Genomic DNA, 20,988 nt, shown 5'->3' with positions numbered 1-20,988 from the left:
TATGAATTTCATGTTCTCTGTTGTGTTAAAACATGTTGAGGTAAAAAGCAACATAAAATTAAAGATTCAGTGTATTGTTATGTATTTTTTTGTTGCCTTTCTTCTGTGCATAAAACATTATAATAATTGTGATCTGGAAAAGATTATACAAATTGTATGATTTTAAAATACAGTATTTCATGAATTTATAAGAAGATTAGAACACCATCAATGCTTAACAGCCTCGAAGCATAAATGTTATGAACCCCTTTCTGTATCAGTTTGCGTGTAAAACGTCATGTTCTCTCAGTTCTTAGTAATTATGTACTTGCATTTGAAATCCAATCATTTGTAAAGGAAATAACTTGTGTTTAAACAGACATCTGAATACCTAATGTTATCTTGATGACCAGTACCTCATCTGGTGAAACCCGTCCAGCTATTTTTACAGTGTCTAATACCATTAGTGTTTCAATTTGTGTTTGTCTGGTTTGCTCACACAGCATGTTTTTTGTTCATTGCTTCCTGCTTTTTGCAGAAAATGCTTATGCAGTTCATCATGCCCCCAATCAAACCATAAAGGTCAGTTTGGCCTCAACTGTAACAGGCAATAGCTATGCACTCAGACTCTGTCAGGATCCATGTCTCGGGGGTGTCTGACCAGAAGGTCAGACAGAGTTCATATATTTTTTGTGGTCTACTTATCTTGAAAGGAGCTCTAGTGGTCTTCAAGCCATCTTACTAGAGGACAAAAAACGCTGTCAGTGGAAATCATGTCACACTTCAAGTGTTGTTTGGCACTTGAGTGGGCTTTTAGAGAAGTAGTGACATATATTTCTCACATTGTGGTGTTAGGAATTAAACACATGCCACCAGAATCCACAACAGCACAATCTGCCTACTGGATAATGTTTTACATAATTTGTGTATGGGAATAATTTATTTTCTTTAATGCTGAGTAAAGTAACTCAACTTCACCCTAAGCATCATGATTTTGTGACGCATAACACATATTCTGAATTACAGATGATTGGATGGTGCTGTTTTATTACATTTTTGACAAATGAAAACACAATTTCAGAAAAAAAGTTTAATCTCAACAACATTTATGGCATCCAGTTTATAAGGACAAAGAGAAATAAACAAATGGATTATTCAAATTGTAATAAGTGTCGAATGGAAACAAATGAAAGTTTTCTTTTGCCTCACATTTATATTGAAATTGCACAGTGTATTTAATTACAAATAATAAATAATTCTCCAGTGCAATTGTATGTGACCTTTACATTTGTCAAATAATCAAAGATAATATTCTTTAACATTATAGTATTTTTTTTATAAAGAGCTGGTGACAAACTCAATAAACTTTTACATTGGCCGCTGTGTGTCTGTGCCTTAGGTTCTTAGGGTTTGAAAGTGCAGAAAATTCAAATGTATACATTTACAAGACATTTTATTATTTGAATATAAATGTTACATTGTACATGTCCAAAAATAATCTTTAAACATAAAACAGGGTAGATATTGATACAACTGAGAAGAACTAAAGAGGGTAGATGAGTGTTATTACTGCTCTACCAAAATTGAGTTCTTAACATGTCAAAATCAACAGATTACATTTAAAAGGTTTATCAGCATGCTGCTAAGAACTGACACATGGGAAATGGTTCATAAGAGTATTTAAAGTGTGAAAATCAAGTACAATTTTCTTAGGGTTGAACGAAGACAAGTCTCACTCGATATTATCCACATTCTCCCAGTAATCTGACCAACAAAAAAACACCAAGCAAACATGTACTGCAGTTGTGTACATGAATGTGCAAAACAAAACCATACATCTATGCGGTATGTGGAAATTCAATAAATCATTCCCATAAATAATTCGCAAAAATTAATTTACCCCTCTAAGAGCTTGATTATAGATTATCTAAAGCCATGACTTTGATCTGGCTTGACCAGTACACCATGAGTGAAACCCAGTCAGCCAGCAGTGGAAGTGGTCAGTCTGTCCCATTTGCATGGGTGTGTCTTATTAGTCTTGACAGTCTGTCCCCTCCAGGTGGTCTGGGATAGGCAGTCCAGTTAGGACCGTTAAACACTTGTTCCAGACATTAAACACCGGACAAACGGGCTGGGCAAAGGCAATGTCGAAAGTGTAAAGGTGCTGTGACCCCACGGCGTCGTAGAAGGACAGCGAGCCGGCGTCGTAGTCCAGTAACACCCCCACACGCCGCAAGTGAGGAGAGGGCTCGATGGGCATCTCCTTACTGTTGTGGCGAACCACCCAGGAGTTGTTGCAGCGAGACAGTACCCAGGTGGCTGAGTTCTTACCCACCCACTCGTGTTTGGGTGCCGACTTGTAAGCGATGCCCACAGCAAACCTGGTCGAGATCAGGGAGAGCAGTTGTAGATCTTGTCACACACCGGTTGAGCATGGAGAATATTCACATACAGATAGGGATATGTTTTTATACATTTACATTACATTTACATTTAGTCATTTAGCAGACGCTCTTATCCAGAGCGACTTACACCAAGTACAGGGATATTCCCCCAAGGCAAGTAGGGTGAAGTGCCTTGCCCAAGGACACAACGTCATTTTGCACGGCGAAGAATCGAACCTGCAACCTTCTGATTAATAGCCCGATTCCCTAACCGCTCAGCCATCTGACCCTATGTGTTATACCTGAGTTATACCTATGTGTTTGTACACAAGACAAGCTGGATGTCCTTACCATGTGCTTCCTCCTATCAGGGCCTCCCAGTAGTGGCGGCCGCTGTCGATGAACACGTTGGCTGTGACACCGTAGCTGCCCTGGCTGGTGAAGCGGTCTTGGGCGTGGCTCTTCTTGGATGAAGTCTCATCTCTCTCCACGGTCAGGTTGTCATGGGATACCTTCAGCTTCCTGTGAGCAGATTTGGGGTCCAGCTTGAAGGGCTGGCCTGTGAAGAGGCAACGATGAGAGGAAATAATGCTAAACAATTGAATGAAAGATGCAGGATAGTAGATTGACGCTAAGCTGGTTGGACATGCATGCAGACGTACTGTTGGTCTTGAGCTTCCCAGGATCACTGCTGCGGCTTCCCGCTTGATTGATGGCCTTGACGATGAAGATGTACTTGGTGCCACACTGGAGCCCATGCACAGTGTAGTGGTTTTGTTTGATGTTGGGAACTATCATCCAACTATCGGCTGAGTTACACAAACCTAGACAATGAACAGTCACATCCATGACGTTAAAGTCAAGACCTCCATGTACCTACATCAGCAGTCAGATGAATCCATCATATTAGAAAACACAATATTGTTGCAATGTCAAGATAAGGACATCCTTGGCTCAGCTTTTCAAAACAGTGGCACATTACATATGGAATAACCTCCCAAAGCTGTTATATCTGTGAGAAATGCATGACCCATCACAGACAATTTGCACTGCATATCCTATGTAGTATGCTTGTCCATTGGGGTGGAAGACGGGCGTGATTGAACATGCTCAGGCAGTGTTACGGGGGTCAGCCATTAACAGCAGTAGAACGGGTCTATCCAGTCTGTCATCTGGAGTGGAATCCACTATGACTAAATCTATACTCTGACCTAGATTACCTTGTGCCAGAGAAACACAGGGGTAACTTCCAATACCTCATTATCTAAGACTCTATAGAAGATAATCTATTTACTACTGCTCTTCCCCTTTTGGGAAAAATGTTTTATATAATCTAAAGCCCCAGAACAATTTACAGTAGACTCTAGCATTTTTCGACCACCGCCCCCTCAGAGATACTACTTTTGAACACTTTACATATTTGTGTAACACAGATACACAGGGAAATAGTTTGGTGTACTTACTGACAACATTGGCTTGCCCGGTGAAGATGGCATATTGCAGTTCATAGGAAACAACACAAAACTCGTCATCTGACGTCCAGTGGACCGTTATGGTGTCATAGGATGCTGTACATAACTCCTCTCGGATTATTGGTGGATTAGGAGCTGTGACAGACAAATGGAAACATTTCATGATGTCATTGCATGACAATGATCTACAGCTGGGATAATAATTTACATTTACATTACATTTACATTTAGCAGACGCTCTTATCCAGAGCGACTTACAGTAAGTACAGGGACATTCTCCCCGAGGAAAGTAAGGTGAAGTGCCTTGCCCAAGGACACAACGTCATTTGTCACGGCCAGAATCGAACCAACAACCTTCTGATTAATAGCCCGACTCCCTAACCGCTCAGCCATCTGACCCCCCTGTCCAATAATCACTGGACAATGCTGTGTAAGAGATAAGGGAAGCATATAGGAATCCCAACATATTTCCACAGGCAGTAAATGAGCCACACATAACCTTGTGGAAGACTTTTACTCTAGCTGAGTGATAAAAGCCATTGCATCTGGGCTTGAACCAAAGACACCCCACAGAGTATGCTGGAAAAACCAGGACAATCACAAACGATTTCACTTCTCTGGAGATGATGCCCAAACTGCAATTTAAGCTTGAGAGCAGTTTCTCCCCAGGAAGCACTTCTAGCCCAGATACTAAAATGTAACCACAGCACACGCAATGAAGCTTCTCCAAAGTTAAACTAGGTTATCAATCTGTCCTAAAGAGGGGTACTTAAACCACCAGGAGAGATGGAGGTTTGATTTGTATCTAATCGCTGAATCTGCACGAACCTGTGAGGTAATCCAAGCTCTCCAGCATTTTTTTCTCCCTGGTGAAGTCCAGAGCAAACGTATCAAACGTGTCATTCAGGTTGATCTCTGGGATCAGGATCTGAGATGAAGCTGTTGCCATGGACACTCTGAAACACAAGAGGGTTATGGCTCACAGAATATACGACATGCGAAGACAAGCAAAACATAACGATGATGATCATACGGACAATTATTTTTCTAATGATGAGGATCATCATTATAATGATCCCAATCATCTTTTTCATTTAAATCATTATCATCTTCATCAACAACATCATTATCATCATCACTACCTCTCACAGATGCTCTTGGCGGTCTGGAGGAAGCGGGTGTGGTCTGTCTCCTTGAGGGTGTGGTCAGCCTGCAGGATGAGGGTGGAGGACCTCTCAATGCACTGCTTACAGCTGGCTATCTGCTGGGCTAGTTTACGGACCCGCACAGCCTGTGAGGAAACCAGAAGGCTCATGAAACAACACACCCTAACGGCCGGCACAACCAAGACCGATGGAGGACAAAATAAAATGGTCTAAAATTAGGGGAATCTAAAATACAATGTCCTTTGTTATTTTTTTTTACCAGCATTTTATCACTGTTTAATAGGTTTATAAACTAGACTGCAGTGCACCCGTTGTTGTATACAGTAAAACGATTGTTGAATGAAAAAGTTACAAAAGCCGCTGGTTTCCTGCTAACCTGGGCAGTCACCAGGAGCAGAGCTACTCGGAGATAAACATTCAGGATGGCATGTGGAATGTCTGCTCTATACACAACCTCCCCATAAAGTCACCATGGTAACCCGACCCTCGTATCCTGCCCTAAGGGGGGGGGGGCAGTCCCGGAGCCCAGTGGCAGAGAGCAGCCTCCTACTCTGACACGAGGCACGGGGCGAGGAAGGAAGTGGTTCTCCTCAGAGGGGGGATCACAGGAAACAGGGCTGATCTTACTCTGACATCCAACATGGCACCGCATGCCACAGCCAGCCCTCAGAGTCCTCTCTAATGACATCTTACAGTGTGGGGCAAAGGAAGGGGAACTACTTGAGAGGCCGAGTGGATTGGTGTGCACGCTGTGCCAACGGTCATCCATTACTGTCAGTAACTGTAGCAGGAGACACACTGCACAGCGACACACCGCACAAAACAAAACCTTTTAATCCCACTGTTAGATCAGTCGCTCGTTTCGTGGCGACACACTGGATTGTCTGGAACGCGCACACTCCCATGCCAATTAAATCATGCATCACAACAACGAAGCCCACTCTGTGTTTACATTCGGCCCCTGAGGCATGCTGTCGAGTCCCAGAGAACCATGGAAGAGGAGAACCCCTCTTGTATGTTGTGAAGGTCCCCAGCCTTCCCAATCCCCAGGGCAGACAGAGAGTCTTAGCAGGCTTGCTCCCTAGGGCCCGACAGCCTGACCCATCTGCCCCCTTCGCTGATCATCAACGCTCTCTAATGCAATGGAATTATTCAGAGACTACTTAAAAACACACTTAAACCCCGGGCTGAAAATAACTATTCCCAGCACAAACAGTAGACAATTGGGATTAGAGTGTCGTAAATCAGGATTTGAGGCGTTTTTGTAAAGCTACTAAAGAGTGTGGAAGATGATAACCATTTTTAATAGCCATTGTACAACCCCATTTTCCATTGTGTTTCTCCTTGATTCCAATACTGTCTTTTAAATGTGGAATCACTGTGTGTATATATACATACATAAAAATAAAGAAATTACACAAAGATTCTAATGCAAATGAATGAATAGGAAGACAAAAATATCTATGTCTCAACACTAAGACCTTTCCAGACCTTTCCCTCCTTGATCTTGGTTCCTATTATTTGTCTCCTCTGCTGTATGATGTCAATCAGCTGGTCACACTCTTCCAGTAGCTTGTTCTCCTGCCGCGAGGCATTGACCTGGGGAAACCATGGAGACAGGGTCATCTGAAGGCTTCTTAAAACTCAACAGGACTGATTACACTTAATAGTGCTGATTACACTCTAAACAATGTCAAAAGAGAGATGGAGCACACAAAGCAGAACACATTTTCATGACCCAGATGAAACGTACGACTCCCTCTCACAGAAGACAGACGAGAGCCTCAGGTGAGAGACAGATGAGTGAGTGGAATAAAGCCGCTCGACTTCCCAACTCAGTCACAGCTGTGTCATTGTGTTTTATCTCCGTGGTAACAATGGGCTTCAGGCCCATGCATGGCATGTTCTACAACACTGCACAGTTCCCTGGCACAGAAAGTTCAATGAACTTCCATGTTGTGGGCCAAATATTGGCAGTAATACAATGTAGTAAATATGTATTTTTGAAAATAGTTAAAAAGATATATGCACAATAATATGAATGTGGTGGTCAGCGAGACTCCAGTGCGCCACATTATCATAGTACACTCAGCATGTAAAGTTTACTTTAGTATTTGAGCCTGCTCATAGATTTACAAAGTGTTGCTTATAACAGCTAGTCATGACTCCATAATTAAATACAAATGGCTTCTCAACAGTTTAGCTATATTTCAGATGGGAGTCAGACGGGAGTCAGATGGCTGAGCGGTGAGGGAGTCGGGCTAGTAATCTGAAGGTTGCCAGTTAGATTCCCGGCCGTGCCAAATGATGTTGTGTCCTTGGGCAAGGCCCTTCACCCTACTTGCTTCGGGGGGAATGTCCCTGTACTTACTGTAAGTCGCTCTGGATAAGAGCGTCTGCTAAATGACTAAATGTAAAATGTAAATGTAAATTTCAGCTGTAACAACCCTTATCTTACTCTTACTGCATCCAGGACAGGTCAGGACCAAAATATAATCACCTTAAATGGTGCTCACACCTTATCAGAAACAGAGGTATTACCAAACCATAAGTCAGGAAACAATAGGATGGGGAGGGGTGCTAAAGTCTGAGCCTGTGTGGGTAAACATGCTCACCTCCACATGTTGGCAGGTCTGGATCAGCTTGCCCATCAGGGTTTCCAGCTCATTGTTCCTCTTGATCAGATTGCTTAGGTTAGTATCCAGTGCTTGCTGTGAAAAAGAAACAAGGCCAATGCATGAGCAACACAGAAGGATTACTCTCAAAGTACATCCATGTCCAGCATTAAACAGTTGAGTAACTCTGGTAGAAACTGGTAGAAAAGCAGCACAACCATGTTGTGACCGGTGAAGGAGGACGAGGAACTAACGGGCAGTCCTGTCATCGTGTCGGGCTTCTCCCATTTGGTCCCTAATCAGTAGGTAATCTCTGAACACCCGTCTGTGCGAAAACTCCCATCATGTTGACTTCCTGCCTGCCTGTCTGCAAGCTTTTCTGCCTGTCTGCTTGCCTGACTGCCTGCCTGCCTGCCCGCTGAGCTCACAAAGCTGATGAAAGCAGAGGGACCCAGCCCAGCATCTGCCAGAGATTTGGGTAACTAAACCGTACATTAATCATCCACCGATGAGTCAGATCAAATCCTTTGTGAAATGTCAGAGCTGTGTCTACTTGGCTCTGCTTGACACTGCTGTACCTGCTAGGACCTCAAGGATTATTGCTCTGTTGTCTAAGCGTCGATCCTGTGAATAAACAGAATTAAGGAGGATTGTTGTCTGAGAGGATTGCATGTTAATGGTATATAATACTGGATGCAGTTAATACTGTCATTGTATTGAAGGAGAATTCAGTCTATAGATCAAATCATATCCTACTAGATTAACGTTCAGAGATTTGCAAAGATCTGTAGAAAGAACATGTCACATTTACACTACTGAAACTGAATTCAATGAGAAACGTAAATATGACCAGTGCCTTGTGGTTTATTTTATGCGCTCATGCAATGTGCATCCATTTTACCTCAGTGTCACAAAGCAACTGTTTGGAGCTATATGTTTAAGTTGGGAACCCACACAGAAATGCAATCTCTTTTACAAGGTCTAAAACCACTGGGAAACCAGTGGCAGGGAAAGCTCTTTAGGACGATTGTTGCAACACCTATGAGTCAGAGTGTACAGATATAGGAGGGTTTTATTACACTGCTCTCACATGCATGGTTTATTTATTATCCAATGGGAGGTGATGAAAGCCATAAGATTAGACTATGTAGAGAGTGCAGGATGGACAAGGACCAGTCTAACAGCTACTGTACTGTAGATCAAACTCAAAAAGAATGGCCCACTCCTTCAACTAGTAGCTGAAGAATGTGGCAATACAGTTCATAGAATATCATGCAGTGATTAGGAAAATCTAATTTTCCAAGAAAGTTAAAGATATCAGGATCACATGTACAAAATGGTTTGAATGAATCAAATGCACTGTAGTATGAAAATAGATTAGAGAGATGCATTAATAACATTCCTGTTTTCCTCTGGTAGGCAACACTACGTTGCCAAACCAAAACACGTTTCATGGCAATGGGGCCTCTATGATTTTCTGCATAAACAGGTTTGTTGGCCAGATGAATTGACATGCCAGTTTGCCTTTCAAATAACTCCAGGCACCCCCTGAGAGGTGATTCATCCTGAGCCATTCATCTCAGAGGGTGTTAGCCCAGGCTTTGAACCTCACTGGCGAAGAAACAGCATGTTAACAGAAGATAGACATTACCTTCTCTGCCAACCAATTTGATTGATTCAAGTTTCCTCTATTCAGCTAGGGGGCATTTAGTTTTCTGAATGATAAAGCAGTTTGATTAATTCAATGTCTGTTCGTGTAAGACTGCAAACACTAGTACAGCTTACATGGTGGAGCAGGAGGTGGAAGGACAGTTTCCAAACATGGCATGTCCTGACCTGTCAGGTGTTTGTCAGGAAGGAAGAGAGACTGAACAAGCCAAAGGTGTAGGACCAAAAGCACTTCCCATCCAGAGGAAGCAGCTATTCCTTCCTCTCATCAGTTTTGGATTACTTTTGGAAAAAAGAACTCCATCCCCGTGAGCTGTCTAAACAGGACAGGAGGAGCACTTACTTAACTACAGCAACAACATACAGGCAAGGATTTCACATATCTGCTTTAGTTTGGGCATTTGGACAAAACACACATCTATTTTTCTATCTCACTCTCTTCCCCTATCTCTCTCGCTTTCTATTCCCCCCCCCCGTATATTTCTCCACACATGTTAATAAATTAGTTACACCATTAAATATTAATCCCAAAAGCTTCCTACATAAGTAGTTGTGTGACCTAGACTAATGGTCGCACTTGACAGGGATAACAATCCGTATAGTCTTGTCTAAACTTTCAGATGTGGAAAGCAAGATATTGGGTGTGCTAAACACAATTTCAATGTCAAAAATATCTTAGTTTTACTTTCTGACATGTAATCATAATTTATTCAAATGGGCTATTTTGTGCTTCGGCAGTTTTTGCATATTTTATAGCCACAAAGGTAAAGTCGGGTAACTTCTATTTAAGTGCATTTATAATTTGCATGGATGCCTGCCATCATTTTTGTACTTGTTCAGGGTAACTAAAATTAGGACCCAAAGCATTCAAAATTGTAGTAGTGCAACGTAAATAAACCCCATGACCAGTTTGAGCTCCTTTTATGTCACAATCTGGGACACTGTTATGTTTGTATATTTTTTGGCACGTCATGAAACAAACACAACTCAGCAAAAAGTAATCAGACATATAAAAAGGAACATTTCTGTATTCTTTAATCTTACAGTAACACGATAATCTTCATTCTCAAACAATTTGATTTGTTTGTATTGAAGAATGTAGCTCTGAGAACAATTGTAATTGCCAGAAACAGCTGATAAAATGTACTTAAAGTACAAAAAGGTCACCATGTTAACCAATAAATGTTCTTCTGTTATTTTCAGAGGGAACTAGAAGATGAGACACAAGGCTACATACATTAAACTTTATCTGAGCTCCCTCGGGAAAAATAACAATGCAGATTTACTCCAAGTGTTACTTAAAGTAAATCTGACCCTGCTTGTGGAATCAAAGGAATGCAGTAGATTTCACCTGGTCTGCTTCCTCCTGATCTCTCTCCTCACTGAGATAGCGGCCTGGAGATCTCTGCACAGTGACAGCATGACCAAACAAAGGAGACACTGGTTAAGGCTGACGCTCTGACCTATATCGCCACAGTACTGCAGTCTTATAGGGCTGCTTCTCAGTATCACTGTGACCAAGCATTTGCTGGTGGCTGAAATGGGGGGGGGGCAGGGAAGGTGAAGAGCCAAGCAAAAATGCTCTTTCGGGTGTCAAGTAAAACCCCATTCAGTGTCATGCATGAAAGGAGGAATTTATGAAAATGGGAAAGGGCTTAGAATTGAACTTATTTAAATGCCATGCAAGTGAATGCCATGGGATTCCCAAAACCCTCACAGATGAACTTGCTTATGTAAATACTTATTCTGATTCAAACTGTACTAAATACATTTACCTAAAGTGGACTAAAGTTAATTACAGGATTTAAATCCATTAACACCTCCATTTTGCTGTGGTAAAACAAACACAGACGCTACATATTAAACACACTGAGTACAAATGAATAAAAAAATATTCTCTGCTCTTTACTGATTCTAGCAACCAATATATATATATATATTTTTTTAGACAAACCATTTAATATTGGTAAATCTTAGTTCACCATTTCAAGCGTAAAAATGTGAAAAAGTCCCACTGTACACTTTGTCACTAGATATGAAAAGCTTTCCATGTGAAAGGCTGAAAATAATAGCCAGCTGCACGGTTGCCTTGTACTACTCCATTAATCGCTCCTAGGAGGTTTCTGGAGCCATGATAGGGTCCCATGGCGTGTGTTGGCAAAATACTGACCCACAAAGCCCGAATCTCACTGCTTTGACAGCAGCTCATTCAAGGGTAAAGTCGAAGGAATGCATGGCCACCTTTTTGTGTGTTACAGTTAGCAGTGTTCTCTTGTGCTGCCTTATTAATGTGGACCCGTGGAGGGAAAGTGGGTCGTTCTACTTAACCTGAAACCCTGGAGGCAATCTCTTTTATTGGTTGTAATTGTGCATTAAATGTTACATTTAAGCCCCTCAAAAGAAAGAGGGTCATGGTGTGTGATCGCTCGTTGTTTTTAACAGCTTTTGCTCTTTGAAATGTTATTCACAGACATCACATGAGGTTAATACTGATACAGGTCTTTAAAATCAGACTTGGGAATTCCATTTGTCATTTCTCACACTAATACTGTGAGTGCTTTCTTTTGAAGTCGAGAGCATTACTTTGTATCATGGCGGGTCTGTTCTACTGTGTATTTAGCATGACTTCTGTTTTATCCACCATTCTGTCCCAAACAACATTCAAAGTGAATCCACCAATATCTGTGTTGGATCACATTTTTGAATGATATACAGTACCAGCAATGGTTTCGAATGGAATTCACTTCATCATGTTGATGCTGACACACACACAAATAACCACAAAGATGAGTATCAAAACAATCTCACAAATGTCTTTGTAAATAAAAAAACATACAGTAAAAAACGTTTCTTTTCAATGTATGTACTTCAAGAATTTAATTTAAGGTGTCATTTCTTTCAGAGGGTTTGAGGACATGAAAAGCAAATGCTATTGAGTGAATATTGTTTCATTTAATTATGTGTAGGTAGATACCCTTTCAACACAATGAACACAGAATGGTCAAATATTGAAAAGACTCAATATTTGGTTCTTTATAGCTGGACATGCATTTTGATCGGGGGCTACAAAACCATTATTAGATTGTATTCAACCCTAGCTCCCCAAGCCGTCCTGTCTGAATGGACTGTCTTACCTTCAGCTTTTCGTAGCGGTCACTGAGGGCTGCTACTTGGTGGTCCCTGTGGCGTCCCACCAGCTTGCACAAGGCACAGATCAACTGTTCGTCTGTCACACAGTACATGTTGACCTTCTCGTCTTGGTGCTCCAGACACATGAGTCCCCTGACGTGAGAGTCTGGCAGGGGCTCGATCAGACGGTGGCCCGTGAACGGCTTCTTGTTTGGGTGGGTGGCCTTCAGGCACTCCTCACAGTAAGACACCTCGCAGGTGACGCACGTCTTCACGGCATCCTGGGGAGGGTCCTGCTCGCAGAACTGGCACTGGACCCTGTCGCTGGGCGAGGTCATGGCTGTGCCGTGGTCCGGGGCGGCTCGCTGGCGCCTCGTCTCGCTGGGGGAGTTGGGTCCGCTGAGCGAGGCCTTGTGGTAACGGTCGATGATGTTCTGCAATGTGACGTTCCGCTTCAGTCCCTCTAGGCCCCTCTGGTTGAGGGTGATGACATAGCGACACGTCGGACACTGGAAGGCGTTGATGGACTGGACAGGCTCGTTGGGTGTGCAGTGGGAGACCAGGATGCGATGAGCGCAGTTAAAACACAGGCTGTGTGCGCAGGGCAAGAGCAGTGGGTCCTCAAAGAGCTCCAGACAAATTGGGCAGGTCAACTCAGACTCCAATGTTTCCATCTTCACGCAAAACAAAGCGGTGCGGTTAGCGAAATCCAGGGAAGCTGATCAGCTATCTGTAAAGACAGAATACAATAAAATTAGTGGAAGAAAGAAAGAGAGAGCGATAGAGAGAGACAGATGAGTGTGTGTGTGTGTGGGGGGGGGTGGTATACATTAATATAGAAAATAACTGTCCAGACTGAGCAGAAATCACGAAGTAACCTTGCCAAATTCCTGATCTTAAAGAAACTCAAGATTATAAGTGTACGGGTGCCACACATTATGCTGTATTGGTGCAGTTCATGGTTTTAGCATGCATAAAGAGTAACAGCAAACTAAAAGTACAAATTCCACAAAAATTCGATGCATTCTAATTTGAAAGATTCATAAGCTACTAATTTGAATGATTCATAAGCTACTAAAGTGTTTTTGGTCAAAAGTAAAGTACAGGGACTGTATTTTCGTGTCATTCTGCCAACTCAAATAATACATCAATATTTCATTACCCCAATCTGTTCCTATTTGAGAAATCTAACAAATTGGTAAAAACAAACAAACAGACATCCCTCCATTTTTTATGTAAGAGCTTTGTGTTGTTTTGATGATATAACGCAGGAATTACTCATTTCAGTGGACATACTGTATAAGAATAGCTTGGCCCATTTGTGCATCTAACCTTGTGTATGTGTCTGTCTCCCATAGGGTGTAGTGTGTTAGGCTGGCCAGCAGCAGGCCACAGAGGCCAGACCGACAGCTCAGTGGAGCAGAAGTCTGTAGCCATGGCTGCTCACGGCTGGGTCCACACATTGGGCTTGACACTGTGCCTTTGTTAAACGCCACTCAGACACCCCAGCTGTGCCTGCTATGCCTCCCTGTGTGAACCCTCTACCTATACTTCATTACGTGTGAAAGAAGGCAAAATCTCATTAGCAAGACCAGCCGGGCACAAGTGGTCTTTGAAGTTGTAAGGATACAGCAATTACCCTCCGTCCACAGGCCCGCCTCTGTTCCCCCCATTCTATTCAAATCCACTGGGGCTCACGTCTCGTCTACTGTACAAGCAGAGACAAGAGACAATTGTTGCACTTGTCTCCCATGTCTGTAGTGAGGAGAAAATGCATCTGTGTGGCTCTTTGTTATGCCTCCATTGTTGGTTTGTGTACACAGAGCCAAGTCCAGGTGTCTTCCATGGGTGTCCTCAAGGCAGACAAAGACGCTCTCTTTTCATCAAGTTTGAAATCATTTCAATCAAAGTTTGCGTAAAAAAAAAAGACTCAAAGACGTCAAGCAGTCAGAATAAACATCGAATTGAAAAGTTAAACAGTGACTGATGCATGCATGCCGTTATCCACAGAATAGGCCGCTACGTATTTTAACTAGCTTTAAACTGTCGTTATTGGAGGATCAGTGACCACGTTTACACATTACTTTACCACTCTCCTGATGTCACACCCTTATATGTCGTCAAATGTTTTACAAACAATTCAGAACTCCTATTTGCACAGAGTTCCGCAACCCTCCTTGGTTTCCAAACTCTTGTCCGATCTTCCAAGAGTGCATCATTACACCAGGTGAATTATTCAGCTCTCTTTCAACAAACCGTAACAGTGGATTAATACTTTAATAATCAACCAGGGCTAAGAGCTTTTGTTGAGTAGTGGAATGCAAAGGTAGCAGGCTACATAGACAGATCACCTCGCCATGATGTCATTCTACACGGTTACTGTAAAAGAGTCCCAGAGTCACACGAAACCTGTAAAATCCCACTGTGGCACACGGCCAGATGTGTCCACAGCACCTTCCAGTGCAGTGCACTACACACTCCCCAGAGCTATTCCATTCATACGCAGTTTACATTACCCACCGATGGATCTCGCCCCGGATTGCACAGGACAGACATGTCGGTCGAGTGGGAACTTCTGACCCAAATCATGAAAGTCGATTTACGGGAAAGCCTTAAACGGGCCGACGGTGTGTGGACACGGGGATCCAGATGGCACGAGTCTCCATAACCCAGTAATCCTGCAGTGGGACTGTCATTAACCAGGAGACGGAGCAAGAGGTAGCAAGCACAACAGGAAAAGCTGCCCGACAATTCCAGGAAAGCCAACTCCACCTCCAGCAGGAGAGCCAGCCAGCACTGGAAGTAGAGGCAGAGACAGAGAGAGAGAGAGAGAGAGAGAGAGAGAGAGAGAGAGAGAGAGAGAGAGAGAGAGAGAGAGAGAGAGAGAGAGAGAGAGAGAGAGAGAGAGAGAGAGAGAGAGAGAGAGAGAGAGAGAGAGAGAGAGAGAGAGAGAGAGAGAGAGAGAGGAGAGCAACAGAGAGAGAGAGAGAGAGAGAGAGAGAGAGAGAGAGAGAGAGAGAGAGAGAGAGAGAGAGAGAGAGAGAGAGCAACAGAGAGAAAAAAGAGTGTGAGAGAGGGAGGATGGGACAGAGGGAGAGAGAGAGGGAGAGGGAGGGAGAGAGAGAGAGAGAGAGAGAGAGGGAGAGGGAGGGAGAGAGAGGGAGCTGACAGAAGAAGTGAGAGAGAAACAGCCCGGATGTAAGCGCAGACTGAGCCCTGTAGACCCTCGGCCCACCGTTCCTGTCGCCCTCACAGGCAGGTCAGTGTCCTCCCTGGCCTGCTCGTTCAGTGTGAACTGACGGGGAGAGCGTCGGGATCCGTTCCCCCCCTGCGACCCTCCCTCTTGCCTCTCCAGTGGCACAATGCTGCCCTGTGTGGCGGAACTTTTCTTGGCTCTGTCACCAGGGATTAAAAAAGAGAATGGCTGACGACACACGCGGGAGCGCGGAGGTTACAGGAGCCCGGCCTGCAGCGGGATTCATTCTAGAATATGGGACGGGCATCTCTGATTCCATTCGCTTTGCTCCCAAACAACGAGCTGACCTGGAACGTGCAGATTACATCACAGGCTGTTGTCTAACCGTCTATACCTCTCTGTCTCTCTCTCTCTTTCTCTCTGCCTCTCGCTCTCACCCTCTCCCCCTCTCGTCTTTCACAAATGCCTCTATGAGCTAGGCCAGAGGAAAGTGTTTACGAATCCACCACACACCGGTACAAGCCTAAGGTCTATCGAAAACCATTCATATAAATGTTATCTCAGCAGTGTACAAGAGAGCTGATAGTGAGACCTGTACAAGAGATCTATTACATGAACACTTGAACATCAGTCAGTTGGAGTGTGGATCTTTTAGGCGGTAAGGGGGGGGGGCATCTGCTTCCCATGTGCCTTTCAATAACAACTATACCCTACTGGGCTGCGCTTGAATCACCCTATCAATCAAAAGAGCCGTCATGTTGGATCCTCTCTGATGGACGAATTCCTACTGTTGATATTAAAAACACGCCTCAGCAGAGGGTACGAGCCAAGCGATGTGAAAGGCGGGGATGATCGGACAGTGAATGACATGCCCAGTGCTTCCTCTAAAGCCTCCAGCAGGGAAGGAATGCCAGCTATAATGTCGGGAGTGTCGGAGGGGGAGAGAGGGAGGGGTGCTCCTCAGGACACGCTTCCAGGACCACAAGGTTCCTAATGGACAAACAGTCCAACAGCCCAGGCATCTCAAGCCCGAACCACCAGCTGTACACATGAAAGCTGTTCTTGGCTTCACCTCAGAACACAGGACTCCAAATAGACAGACGACATCCAGTCATGCATGAGCAGCTGTACTTTATGCAGAGCATACAATAGTCGTTTTTTGCCTGACCTCTACAGTAGCTATCAAGTGGCAACATTTGAAGGTGAAGTGAAGAGAACCAGGATAACAAGATCAAATAGTGTGACATTGGGTGAATCCAGAATAACCATGTTCAATAGGCCTATTTACAATTTGGTATTGAGTTGAAGTACTTCATGAAGCAGAATGTCCATGCATTATTAGACCTATTGACAGTATAGTATTGAGCAGAGGTACTTCATGCAGCAGAATATCCACGTCCCGTTCTGCAGGCCTATCTACTTGCACGGCCCATGCAATGATCGTGTCGCTGTGACTATTGGACATCGATTGATCATGCATGTGTCGTGGTGCATGATCAGCTGCCCACGGAACCTGAAGGTCCCTGCCTCCCCACTGACAACTATGGAAAAAGTCCATGTGAAATGTGACCTTAACAATGGGGCTTAGATAAGCTTTGCAGCCTGTTAGAGCTTGGCAGTACACGAACAATCAATATGGCTGTGCATCACCGTCGTGAATGCTTCGTGCCCATAGAGGTCCGGTCATAGCAAAGGGATTCCGAATACCCTTTAAACCTTAGATGCCAGTGGAGCCTGATTAAGTAGAGATAAGCTTCTAAATACTCCACTTTGGAGAAGGGGGTGTTAACTGCTAACTGACAGGCGTGGCACTGTGTTAGCACTGAACTGAGAAAGCACAAGAACAATAAACAAGACGAGGAGTCAACACTGACAGGTTTTCCCAGAGGGGGGTTAGGTGCAACGGCTCCACACAGGCACTTAACAACGAGTTGATTAAAAGTGACACCGCCAACTATGATATTATTTGTTGTTAATAATATTATCAACAACAAAATTGGGATCGAATTTAATAAGCGTCGCAGTCATCAATCTGGGATGAAAAAGGACGATTTGCACAGGAAGGGGATTTCCTGTTCAGGCACTTTCTAATCTCCTCGGTTGCAGTGTTCCATCATCCCTAACGATGGCCGGGATCCACGTTTTCATCATTAGAGAGAAGGGGAGAGACAGTTTGCTCTTTTCCCTTTCCTTGGGGCAGATACCTAACATGTTTATCTGTAATCCTGTCTTGCCGGCGTATCTGTGACCAATCCGCAGCCTCGCTGTGCTCTGTAAAGCAGCCAGCTCAGTGCCGCGGCCCACTCAGGCCTAATGTGATTTACAGCTGTGGCGTGAGGCAGATGATTAGACAGGCTGTAATCTGCCAGATCTGCACCCGGATAGATCACTCTGTGATTATCAGCAGGGGCCGATGCTGACCCACATTCACACAAATAGGAATTTGGGATTTGAAATGAGAAAAGAAACTGCTATCTGAGAGAAGCAGAGAATAAACACAAATGTTTGCTTGATGTACCTTTTATGGTCCCCACCTGCTAAATAGGATTATGTGGAGGGGAAAAAAAACACACCTCCACACTGACTTTTATAGTTAGCTAAACACTGGCTGAGCCACTGCAAATCCATGTTAATGGATAGAACACAGTTACGAAAGATCTGCCTCCAATCCACCCAGCTTATCTAGTATCGATCATGACTGTGTGGAGAGGGTCAAAAGACTGGTCCAAAAATAACTAAACAACGACATGGTTTGTATGCTGCACTTCTTGTCACAGTAATATGAGATTAGAAACTGGAGACATTTATCAGGATAAGGTTGGACTGATTCATTGCCAGGTAGATCTCCTTGCCAACTGAAGGGCTTTGAATAGAGGCCTGCGGGCCTGCTGGTTGAGCCAGCCTCCCTGGCCCTTTGGAGGTCATCCTGGTCAGCAATCAGAACGGCCAAACTCTCCCATTTCCTCTCAGTGGCTTGGCAGGTGGCATCGGCAGGAAAATTGTGTTTTCTTTCCATAACCACATGAACTTGCATTGAATCCCCCTCTCACTCTTACTTCCCCAGCTCAAAGTGTTGCAGACATCGTCATGGTAACAAAGACAGTTATACTAGTCTAGTACAGCATATCATAGTCTTTTTTTTTTTTTTTTTTTACAGGTATTCCATGCTCATGATACTGTCCTCTTCATTTAAGTAGTCTAAACGCACAAGACAACATTTTGAGTCAATGTATGATTGGGAAGGATTCTAAATCACGTAAAAGTTTTGCTGACTTGATTTCTGTTGCTACAGTAAATCTCCACTAGGATCTGAAAACAGCACAAACGTTAATGGACCGCTGAACTCTCAATGCAAACCAGGTCAAAGAGGGACATCTTGTGGCCTATGAGTGAACTGTATGCCAGTGACAGATTGAATTGAAACCTGGACAAGATTTTAAAGGCCATCATGCAAATATTTGGAAAAGGCTGACAGTTAGACTAATCCATGTATCAACATACGTGTAAAATGTCCCCACTGCATAACACACACCCCATCACTACTTGTCCTGACTGTGCCCTTGTTAAAGTTTTTGAACCGTCTTTTCAAAGCAAGTAATGATTCATTAACTCTTGCTCTGATCCCCCTTATTTCAATCTCCAAGTGTTCCCATGACAACGGCAGATGTGTATTTACCACACAAGCCTGTGGAGTGCAAACCTCCAACATTCCTGAGATCTGGGAAAAGGCAAGTTACTCATTAATTGCAAAACCCTTGGCTACAACTACAATGTCTCAATTTTTACACTTCTACATAAAGGGCTTAGTCTGATAAGGAACAGCCATCAAATGCAGACACCTTTTTAACCATAATGCTATGGGAAGAAAGAACACACACTGCCGCTTTCTTATCTTATCTGAGTGGTTAATGATATTTGGTGGGTCATCAGGGCATAAGAAGATCTCTGGCTGCCATTTCTTCCCAGAACTGGTTTCACTGTCACTTGGTACAACAAGCTTAAACATATCAGCTGAAAAAGGAGCTTCTTTAGGCGAATAACGTTTTTATAAGAGATATAATTTAGGAATAGACAAGTCAACTATTATCTTTGGAACATTCCCAAAACATTCACTGTAAAATGTTATACACAGCAGAACTTCGTAGATCAATGTCGGCATTTCAACTCCATTCAGACTATTTACTCTAGCTGTTCAGAACCAGCCCATGTCAAAGTGGTTCTGTATTTTTTCTGTAGGACGGGAGTATTTAAACGTTCAACGGTGTCCAGAGAGACACGGATAACAGATGTACAAGGAAGTAAAGCACACAGCTTCTGCTCAGCTTCAGAAAAACAGTGTTGAAGTGTTGTGTTGCACTCTTCTGTTTAGCATTTGTTCTTGGCTCACACTATCCTGTTCTGACCCATGTCACCTTACTGTACCGCCTCATGTATTTGTTCAAACGTAATGAACCTTCTGAAAGAAACAAGGCAAAGTGACATCAGCTTTTGAAATGAGCCATGCCTGGAAGGCATGAAAACTTGAAAAGGCTTCATGTTCGGGAACGTCACCTTGGGTCTCACAGGAACAGTGCCAAGGATTAAACAATGACTTCTATAACACTCTCACAGTGACATATGTTACAGAACAATCTGCCTTACCTGCAACATGGTTACATCCATCAACAATAGGAGAGAGATGGCAGTCCCAGGCTTCTCAATACTGTTAACCCACAACACAGCCCTACTCCGTATTGACCTGCATGTGGCTCACCCTTTAGAATGAGTCTCTTCTGGGAGTTTTTGGCCCCCAACCCTGTCCTATCAGCTTGTTGAAACACTGCAGGAAGGTTTATAACTTTCCAACCCCTCTCTTCTTTCAAATGTGAACTGTAACTATGAAGCCACTGCGGCTGCAAACTGTTGTACCGGCCAATTATATGGAGGGGAGGGCCCTCTAAGGGTGGGTGTGTCTGTTGAAGCTGTTGTCAAGCTGAGGCATTGCTGTAATACTGTTATCATAGCAGTGTACATGACACAAAATACATTCATTATGACGTATAGCATATTAGAACAAAACTGTCTCTAACTTGAATGATCAAGGAAGGCTTGATGAGAAGTTATACAGTGCTTCTTCGATTCAAATGGATAGTGTGTATGCGTCGTTTTGTTAGGCTATCATACGTAGCCACACAGCACTTCAGTTGTAATTTGAAACTCATCTACTGTAAAACAATGAATGCAAGGTATGTCACTTTCAATACAGAAACTCAATACAGCGATCCATGTAGCCTTTAGCAATACAGTACAATCAATGATGTCACTATGCATTACTGATGCTGAATGAGATGACTATGACCTATTCATTCATTGACCCATTGTTACAAAGCCACATAAGAT

At 43.4% G+C, this 20,988-nt stretch overlaps 1 protein-coding gene across 3 annotated transcripts in view; it reads right to left on the bottom strand.

The window, feature by feature from the left end:
• Positions 1–1,060: 1,060 nt before the first annotated feature.
• Positions 1,061–20,988, bottom strand: part of mid1 (midline 1) — a 28,648-nt gene continuing 8,720 nt past the window's right edge. For 2 of the 3 annotated variants that reach the window (XM_067252760.1, XM_067252768.1), the window contains exons 2-10: positions 12,419–13,143; positions 7,617–7,712; positions 6,493–6,600; positions 4,978–5,126; positions 4,664–4,791; positions 3,827–3,970; positions 3,026–3,187; positions 2,715–2,922; positions 1,061–2,360 (exon numbers count right to left, since the gene is read on the bottom strand). In XM_067252760.1, coding sequence (XP_067108861.1) covers positions 2,012–2,360; positions 2,715–2,922; positions 3,026–3,187; positions 3,827–3,970; positions 4,664–4,791; positions 4,978–5,126; positions 6,493–6,600; positions 7,617–7,712; positions 12,419–13,087 — 2,013 coding nt within the window. In that variant the 5' untranslated portion in view covers positions 13,088–13,143 and the 3' untranslated portion in view covers positions 1,061–2,011. Of the gene's footprint in view, positions 2,361–2,714; positions 2,923–3,025; positions 3,188–3,826; positions 3,971–4,663; positions 4,792–4,977; positions 5,127–6,492; positions 6,601–7,616; positions 7,713–12,418; positions 13,144–20,250; positions 20,455–20,988 lie in introns of those variants that run through there. The other variant, XM_067252752.1, reaches the window with a different exon arrangement.

Source organism: Osmerus mordax, chromosome 2, assembly GCF_038355195.1.
Source record: "Osmerus mordax isolate fOsmMor3 chromosome 2, fOsmMor3.pri, whole genome shotgun sequence".
Classification (NCBI taxonomy): Eukaryota; Metazoa; Chordata; class Actinopteri; order Osmeriformes; family Osmeridae; genus Osmerus; species Osmerus mordax.
The sequence above is the reverse complement of the archived record's forward strand: the minus strand, read 5'-3'. Positions and strand labels throughout refer to the sequence as shown.